The 9,743-nt window shown below is 31.0% G+C and overlaps 1 protein-coding gene across 2 annotated transcripts; it reads right to left on the minus strand.

Annotated features, from left to right (window-relative positions):
* Positions 1-231: 231 nt before the first annotated feature.
* Positions 232-8,513, minus strand: LOC110685498 (probable serine/threonine-protein kinase CST). Of its 2 annotated transcripts, none has more exons than XM_021862028.1 (6): positions 7,891-8,513; positions 6,793-7,079; positions 2,392-2,527; positions 2,008-2,144; positions 1,560-1,683; positions 232-820 (listed from the first exon to the last, which is right to left on the minus strand). In XM_021862028.1, exons 1-6 carry the CDS (start codon positions 7,952-7,954, stop codon positions 384-386), a joined length of 1,185 nt encoding a protein of 394 aa, XP_021717720.1. In that variant the 5' UTR covers positions 7,955-8,513; the 3' UTR covers positions 232-383. The 2 variants fall into 2 exon arrangements, with proteins under 2 accessions (XP_021717720.1, XP_021717719.1); XM_021862027.1 differs by having other exon boundaries at positions 6,793-7,103; positions 7,891-8,369.
* Positions 8,514-9,743: the final 1,230 nt, after the last annotated feature.

Consider the following 9,743-nt stretch of genomic DNA (forward strand, 5'->3'; position numbering starts at 1 on the left):
AAACATAAGGAAAGAAGAGTAGAATATTTATACTCTTTGTAATATGCACACCCAAATTATACTTGAATACATACTCAAATTCTTCATTCATATATAATAGTGTCTAAGTAACATATAATATTATCCATGTCAGGTTGAAACATTTTTCTCTTTTTTCAAGGTAACATGACTAAAATTGTTATTAATGGCTTTACTGAGAAAACTGCCGATACATTATGGAGTTTTACCATCTAGAAAAATAAAATGTATTCCCATTTCAATTCTACTTGAGTAAAACTCTTAATTTCATTTATGGAAATCGTTCTCAAAAAAATTTCCATCACACAACCATACATGTTTTACAAACCTAATTCCTACAAGTGTCGCGATTCGCCAAAGACAAGCTACTTGGTAACGGGTCTGGGTCTTGGGCTGGAGCCTCCACCTAAACCATTTTGACGTTGGGCCGGAGAAGGGTGATAACTATGGGGCCTTTTGGTCTTAGAAGAACCGGGCTTGGAGCCTTTTGGGTTCATCCTAATGGTACTTATCCTTTCTAATATTATAACGACCTCGGACATCGGTGGCCTGTTTTTTGGATCGTTTTGAAGACATCTTAATATGAGTTGGGCCAACTTGTTTGCACCTTCGGGTGGGTAATCGTCCATTCTTGGGTCAATTATCTTCTTCACTTTGGACTTTTCACTTAGCATGGGCTTGTACCAGTCCACTAAGCTTGTCTGTCCAGTGGGCCTGTTTAAGTCGTAGGCTCTAAAGCCCGTTAATATCTCCAATAATACAACTCCAAAGCCGTACACGTCACTCCTTACGTATAAGTGACCTACACAACGTAATTCAACATTAAACATCAATTATGTTTTTTCAAGAAAATTAACATGTTTAAGTTGATTATGTTGGTCCATGGTATAAAAAGACAAACAATATTGAGGCTATACTATTTCTTGAGAAACAATAATTGTGTTGTTTCTTTCCAAAAAACTAATATTTCGTCTGTCTTACTATATTCAAACTTGTTGACATTTTGTTATGAGTTATGATAAACTAACATCATATTGTGTTAAGCATATTTCGTGTATAGCTCATTGGCCGTAGTTATGAGCCTGTATATCTTTAGGTTGTATATATACTTGTGCATGGTATTAGAGCGTCTATACTCTAAACCCTAAAATTCTGAAATTTTTTCTCTAATGGTAAAGTTTGTATCTTACAATCATGAGTTTGTGGAATCAAATTCCACTAGAGACACTTTGGGATGGAGATTCCCTTACCCTTCCCCCTACTTCCAAAATGTCTTACTCGATAACCTGAATTGAAAGGACCTATGAGAGGTTTTGATCCGATAGAAAATATCACCTCTCTCGTACAAAGGGAGGATTGTACAACAATTATAGAATTAAGAAGTAGAAACATTATGATAATAGTATAAACTTTTTCACTAGTAAAGAAAGAAAAAAAAAAACAAGGATATTGGTTAATGAGTAATGACCAGTATTGGTTAATTATGATAATAATATTATAAACTTTATTTAGTAAAGAAAGAAGGATATTTGGTTAATTACCAGTATTAATATATTCTGGAGCAGCATAACCAAACGTGCCCACAGCTTGGGTGGTGACATGAGATTTATCAACCGGTGGGCCTATTCTTGCAAGACCAAAGTCTGAAAGCTTCGCTCCAAAATTCTGAGTCAAATACACGGAACATTCAAACCATATTATTATTATTTGATTTAGTACATTTTATAATTATTAAGATCAAGATCACGAATCTAATTTCTTTCACTTTTATATATACCTTAAAATAACATTATAGCAGTAGAGGTTAAGTGTTTTTTTAAAAATTATTGGTAAATGGTAAGGAGAAGGTCCATCTTAGGGGCACTTAGAATGTGTTTGATAAGGTTCGGCCCTCCAACCCCTCTTAATTTCACGCTTAAAAGTTACGGAGTAGAAGTTAGTAAACGAGCTCTAAAAACTGGCCTATAAAAAAGGTAAATTAGTACATACCTCATCTAACAAAATGTTAGCAGCTTTGAAATCTCGATAAATAACAGTATTCTCTGATGTATGCAAGAAATCAAGGCCTCGAGCTGCGTCCAATGCTATGTTTATTCTTGTTGTCCATGATGGAGGCTCTACTTTGTCTGTACAGTATAAATAACTCTATATAAGATTTTTTTTGTTTAGTAGGCCAAATTTGTCGACAGTTTATAATCCATCCAATTTACATTTTGAATTGTTTTATATCTTAAGGCTCTAATTGATATGACATAAAACATTTTCAATGAAAAATGAGCTAAGTTTATAATAATTGGGTTTAACTAATTTCTAGAAACTTAAAGAATAGCCGTACATATGGGAAAAAAAGAAGAAGAAGAAGTGAATGCTTACTTTGAAAAAGATGGTTTTCAAGACTTCCTTTATTTAAGTGCTCATATACAAGAAGAAGCTCCTTATCTTCCCAGCAATAACCAATTAATTTCACAAGGTTTGGGTGTGAAAACTTCCCCAAGAAATTGACCTCTGTCTGCATCACCAATGAATAAACAATGTTCATGAATTAGATGTTATACAAACTGAATTTTATATACTTATATATAATGTAGAAGAACGAAACATTATCAACTACGGATTAATATATACCAAAAAAAAAAAAAAAAAAAAATCTACTCATATTTGAAGGTCTATAATTTACAAATTCAATATATATATATATATATATATATATATATATATATATATATATATATATATATATATATATATATATATATATATATATATATATATATATATATATAGGTCTTGTTTGGCAAATGGCTGTTAGCGGTTGACTGTTGGCTAGTTCACCTGGCTTGTTCTGAAATGTTTGGTTGTTTATTAATGGCTTTTGAAATTGACTGTTTATAAAAGTGTTTGGTAAATTAATTGTTTGTTGTTGACTGTTTATTAGATAATTTGTGGGCCAAAAACCAACAAAAAAGCTACTCAAAGCAGCTTTTTCATTTTGGCTTAAAAACTAGTTTTTTCGCGGACTAAAAAGCCAATTACCAAACACATTTTTTGGCTGTTTGACCACCTAAAAAAGCCAAAAGCTAACCAAAAAGCCATTAAAAAGCCAATTATCAAACATGGCCATACTTTGTATGTCATTTTATTAATTTAAGATGTTACTAATCTATTAATATTTAGTTAATGGTTATTTTTTTCCATAAAAAAAAATAAATAACTGTTTTTTTGAGGAAAAAATAAATAAATAACTTAATACATAAATTAATGATATAATAATATTTAGATAACGCTTTTTTTTTCCGTCAAAAATAAATAAATAAACTTAAATCTTATTTTTCCTATTCGACAAAATTGTAACGTCGTGCCTTAATATATTGCAGTTGGAAATGAAATTATAAGAGCAGGCGAGAATATGTATGGTAGACTGGCCTGGCGTACCAAATATATTAAGTAGTGGAGAGCACTAATTAATATATATAATGCTCCTATTACATAGTTTAATCTATATTTATATATTTATAATGTCAGCATGTTATTTAGCATGCATAATTCTTTATTAGAGGAGGCAGAGTAAGTAGCCAACGTACGAGTAATATTCGTATATTTATAATGTCTGGTTGATCTATAACTACGTTACGAACGTGTTTATTTAGTTGCTTGGTTTTGGGTTTCTTGTCCTAGTTTGTCCACGACTCCTCTTCAAGACCCCAACCACCATGCACCCACAAAAAGATCGACTATCTAGCTGGCCAAATCCCGTATTAGTAAACATAATTCAGATTAACAGGCTAACTACTTTGAGAGCGATATAAATAAAAAATGTTTAGGCCATGTTTAGTTAACCTTATTTTTAATCAAATCTGATACATATACAATTGTGACTTAGCTCATCTATGTTTGGTGAATGAAGACACCATATTAGAATCACCCCTATATTAAATCTCTATGAAATACAAGTACATAAAGATCTAGTCCGATACAAAAGTATTATACTAGTATAAGTTTCGACCCGAGGTCTCTAGCCTAGAAGTAGAATGGGCCAATGTAGTCATTGCTCCAAATCTCCAATCTCTGCCTTCTATATTAGTATTTGATATCCACCATATACAATTATTCACCTTGAATAATGTTGGACAACTTGTCCCGAAAGCAATGCTAGAAATGTGCAGTGTATATTATAAACTAACTAGTGTTACACTAATATGTATGAAACACTACTACTTCGTATTATTAGTTGGCCCTTTGACTTTCTCATTCAAAAAATGAAATGATAATTGTAAGTCCACTAATACAAGAGTGTACCACGTCCACTAGCACCGTAGAGAACGACATTTTGACTAGTATGAGAGGAAAGTCAGTCCACTTAGCTACATTTTCAAGCATATATATGTGACTAAATGCTTTAATTTTTGCTGAAATTTCAAACTAACTTCATTCGTTTGGAATCCTTTCCACTCTTAGTATGGAATAGTGGAATACAATTAAATGTTAAATCTAGATTGGTGATAACTAATAGTAGAATGAGCATGGGTCGGGTATCCGTACCGTTAAAACTATCGATTCGGGTACTCGATAACCAATAATACTAAAAATGATATCCATTACCCGAATCAATAAGTTTTTTAGGATCGGTTATCGGGTATCCAATATGATATCCAATAATGAAAATTTAGACTTTATAATATAGTTATTATGATATCATCATTCAACACTAATCAACAATAATACGACATGACCATGACCAGATTACTAATAATTACTAATCATTTAAATTATGAAATGATTATGAAGTAAAGTAAGAATTTAGATTTTGGATAAATAGAATAGTAGAAAAAAAAAAATTGCTTATCGAATCGGGTAACCATTAATTTTAGAATGATACCCAATAATCGTACTCAATAACAAATTATCGGATCGGTTACCCAAACCGTTATGGTTATCGGAACGGATACTCTAATTTTCGGCTCGATTACGATTCGGGTTTTCGGATAATTTTGCTCAGCCTGATCTAATACAAGTAACTAATAAGGCTAACAATTGCCAGTATGACAGAGATTTTTTTTTTTAAAAAAAATATTTCGTAATATGTACTACCTCCGTTACAGGTTATATGCAATGATTAGACGTTTTTCCTCTTTGCTTTATGTCAAATCGTTGCACATAACTTATAACGGAGGTAGTATTAATTTGTAATTGAGGTAATATTAATGTTTATTGTTGTTCACCCTTTAGTTCTTTTGTTTTTTAATGTACTCTCTATATATGAAAAATTGTCATGGTTGACTAATCAAAATTATTGACATATAGTAAAAGGATTACATTAGACATTGATGCTTGCTTGAACTTAATAAGAAATCAATTTTAATCAACTAAATTTTTACAAAAATAAAATAAAATTGATCAGTCTAAGGGTGTGTTCAGCTTAATTTCAATTCATTTCAGTTTAGTTCAGTTTAGCTCCTATCAGTTCAGTTCTCAATATCCTTTTCTCATAAACAATTCATTTCAGTTCAGTTTAGTTTAGTTCAGCCCTAATCAATTCAATTCAGTTCAGTTCAATTTAGTTGTATTCATTAAATTGGAACAAACCCTAAGGCTACATTTGATTTGCCTTACTTATTAAGCAAATAAGTGTTACTTTAGAACATTTGGACTAAAGCAAACCAATGAAATTAGAGTAGAACATACTATATCATTTGTCTAATCCTCCTATTATTTTCTTGGCAACTAAAGAACCTTGTGTTGCTGGTAAGAGAAGCAAATATTATTGAACTATTCAACACATGAAAGTATTGTTGACAACTTCAAATTGACAAATTCATTAGTTTCACACTGTAGTGCAACTGGCTACTTCGTTTTTAGGTTGGCAGGGTGATTGTTTTGTCATTTTGTGAACTCAGTTTAACGATTTGCACGTTTTTTATGTTGAAAGATTTTGAGGAAATCTTGAACAGTTGATTTCAAGCTACATAATGAGAACCGATGAGAAATGACATACTTTCTAAATAATTATTTCATATAATTAACTATTTTTTTTTGAGTTCATATAATGTATTTGAATTTTACTGTCCAGTGTTCATTTTACGAAAATGTGTGAAATATTTTACATGTGGAGTAATAAACTACTTTCTCTGCCCCTTAATACAATGTCTCTTTTTCTTTATTATGTGAGGAATAAATGCTCAAAAGAGACATTGTATTAAGGGACGGAGGGAGTACTAATTACAGAAAAGTGGTATGTTTAGTGTTTTATAACTGAAGAAATTCCATGTAATTATGTATTAGCGATGATTATAGGAAAGTTGATTAGAGGAATAGTATTTATTGTAAAATATACAAGTTGAGAATAATCCAATAAGTATTTCACTAAGACACTTTTTAGTTCATCTTGTTTCCACTTATGTGAAGTTAAAAAGAAGGTAAGATTTACGTAGGGTTATTCAAGTTCAATTTACAACTAAAACAATTTCTAATAATAAGGTGTAATATATATATTTTGAAGTTAAAAACAAGGTAAGATAAGTGCAAATTAAATAAGTTAAATAGGTATATAGAACTAATGCTTATAGTACAATAGTACAACATTTGATGTTACTTGTAAATAAGAAAAGATGGTCAAAATTGATAAAGGTATTTGAATAATGTTAAAATTCAAACAAATGAGAAGTAGATTTAGTACTTTCTATAGACTATAGTTGTAGAAGAGTGTTTTTTTCCATTTTGATTCAAAATTTCCACACTTTAAAAAAAAAGGGACAAAAAGAAGAAAGGAAAACTTACCTTCCATTCTTTTAGACCTTGTGCACTATCAGCATTGCATTTCTTGACTGCAACAGGAATACCAACACCAACTTTAGAAGGTGCCAATGTTGTTTTATCAATCCATCCTTTGTACACCCTCCCAAACCCTCCTTCACCTAACATGGAATCCGGTCTAAAGTTCCTTGTTGCGCTTTTTAATTCTGTAAATGTGTATATTTTCAAGTTTGGTTTTATAATTCGTCCTACCACCGGTCCATGTACTCTTGCTCCACCTCCAACACCATTAACGTTGTTACGCATCATACCTGGATGGTTAAAGTTGTTGAACTCTACATGATCACATATACAAAGTAAAGTTCATGTAAGTTTTAGATACGGTTAAACTATATATGTGAGTATTTTATCATATAAATATTACAGGGATATTTCGTGTAAAATGTTTCAAATAAAAAAGGTCATTCAAGCTTTTTTTTTTTTTTTTTCACCAAAAGATTCACTATGATTATTATGAAAAATTGTCTTGTGAAACAAATTAAAATTCATAACAATAATCACCAAGTTTAAGAAAATTATAAAAACTTAACATGTATGAGCACAGGAAAAACATTAATGCTTCCACCTACAAAATATCTTATTTCAAAATACCAACGTCCACAAAAACTTCAAGGCAAACCAATCAATCATAAAAATAAAAAAGAAAAATAGTGATTTCCAATCATTGGAAATAGGTAAGCCACCATTTTTGACAAAGCCCATACTTTATGATTTTATGAACATATGCACAACATTTTAATATTCATATATTTACATAATCAAAGCTCAAAAGTTACATAAATTATTGATAAATTTGTTTTAATTCCTTTTAATGGTTTAGAAACTAAGGATTAAACTACCACTTATGTCATTTTATCAACATGTTCATATATAAATCATCTTTTTTTTTTTTTCTTTTTTTTTTGGGGGGGTCAACTACACTAAAATCTCATATCATGTAATTGATGATCTTAAAAAAAAAAATGTACCAATTGAAACCAGAGAAAAACAAGAATACAAATAACCAAATTAAAGAAAAAGATATTTAGAGTAATACATGTATTAATTAATGTATATACTAACCTCGAGGATTATTAATAATGGGATTGCTAACTTCTTCTTTAGATCCCCATAAGCAATTCCCCATCTTTGTTTCTTCAAAGATACGGCGAAAATAGCAACTTAAATTAACCAAAATATCGACTTCTTGTAATTATTTTCCTATAATAATACAAGAGTAATGCTCCCCCAAAATCTGATACTAATACTTAAACAAACAAAAAAAAAAAAAAAAAAAAAAAGGAAGCAGAAAAGAAGCAGCAAAAATGAGAAAACTTTACGTTTTGAATATTCGAGGTTCTTTCCTAATATTGATAAAGTCTTCTTTATAATTTTCTTTAATTTACAAATAAAACAAGAACAAGCTTTATTTAATATATGGACTTGTTTTGAGTTTAGATTATAAAGGGAGAAAGAAAATATTGGGGACTTGAAAAAAATTAAGGAGAAGACGTGGAATATAAACAGTTTAAGTGTTGTTGGAGAAGAACAATTATTACTAAGTCAACGAATTTGGTTAGCATGACAATAAAATAAGCTTAGCCTGTTTCAATTGTTGGCACCATATTTTAATATTTCGTAAATATTACTGTATAATGTGTGGACTTGTTTTTATTATACTCGGTACCATTCATCATCTTGTTCATTTATTAACTAGACTCCGTAATAAGGATGAACTTAAGCCGTGTTAGGCACTTCGTAAAAGGAATTTGCTAAACTAGAAGGTAGACCAAGTAAATTAGTAGTTTGACCATTATTCGAAGCAGCTAGTCAAACTTTTTGGTAAATAAATAGCGGTTCCCTTTAGTGAGCGGTTTGGCCTTTGTTAAGCCGGTATATATTGTGTTGTAGTTAGATGGTTAACGGGCTAAGTTTAGGCCCTTGGCTTAGGTTGTATATATACCTTATTAACACTCAATACAAAATAAGAAGGTAGACCAAGTAAATTTGTAGTTTGACCATTATTCGAAGCAGCTAGTTAAACTTTTTGGTAAATGTTTGGGTCCAATTAAGCCTAATTGAGTCTGGTCCATAAATGATTCAATCATTGCCCAAGGTCAAGGTCCAGTCTCCAATCATGCCAAGTCAAAGTCAAGTCAACAACCCAGTCAACGTGGTCGGCCCATTTAACTCCAAACCCATTTCTCCTCATTATGCTAAATTATAAAAGCCTTCAATTGCACCACTTATCATTCATTCACTAATAGCCTCAAGCATTAAATTCTCTTGCATAGCTTTCTCTCTCTAAGCACTTTTTGACTTCGGCATCGGAGGGGCCTTCCTCGGCACAACCCCCGAGGCCAGTTTACGTGATAGTTCCATAATTCCTGGTATGTCAATGAATTTGAGTATTGATTTGCAACTATGAGTAGTGTTTCATGACTTATTATTATGCACATGAGGAGGACGAAGGCGTTCATTCTTTTAGGTAGCCTTCAGAATATTAGATACATTTGTTCCCTTCTTGTTACCCATGTTGTTGCTTGTGCCCTTTTATTGTTTATTTAGCCACGTTACAAGCCTATATGAGCCCCATTGGTTACTAGTCCCAAGCTTGGCTTGGGGGAGCTATTAGTTGGTGAAGTGAGGGAGTTGTGGTGTGCATATTATTGGCACAATGTGGGAATAAAAGAAGAGTTATTGTTCTTTGATTTTTGATTGGAAAATATTGATATTGTGTTTCAAAGTTGAATTTTCCAATATGAGTAAAAAAGAAAAAAAAAAAGAAGAGCAAAAGAAAAAATTAATGCTCAAGTGTTCTATTTGAAGGTTGTTCAAAAGAAAAAAAAAAGAGAAAAAAATTCAAGTAGAAAAAAAAAAGAATGAGTTCAAAGTTTGTTTTTCACTCAAAGTTCTACATTATCATATTTTTATGA

Source organism: Chenopodium quinoa, unplaced genomic scaffold, assembly GCF_001683475.1.
Source record: "Chenopodium quinoa cultivar QQ74 unplaced genomic scaffold, ASM168347v1, whole genome shotgun sequence".
Classification (NCBI taxonomy): Eukaryota; Viridiplantae; Streptophyta; class Magnoliopsida; order Caryophyllales; family Amaranthaceae; genus Chenopodium; species Chenopodium quinoa.

Excerpts from the sequence above, each read along its gene's own strand:
- LOC110685498 (XM_021862027.1), bottom strand. The coding sequence starts at position 7,954 with ATGGGGAATTGCTTATGGGGATCTAAAGAAGAAGTTAGCAATCCCATT. Across the intron at positions 7,104-7,890 it reads CATTATTAATAATCCTCGAG|AGTTCAACAACTTTAACCAT; the intron begins GTTAGTATATAC and ends GTGATCATGTAG. Across the intron at positions 821-1,559 it reads TCCAGAATATATTAATACTG|GTCACTTATACGTAAGGAGT; the intron begins GTAATTAACCAA and ends TACGTTGTGTAG.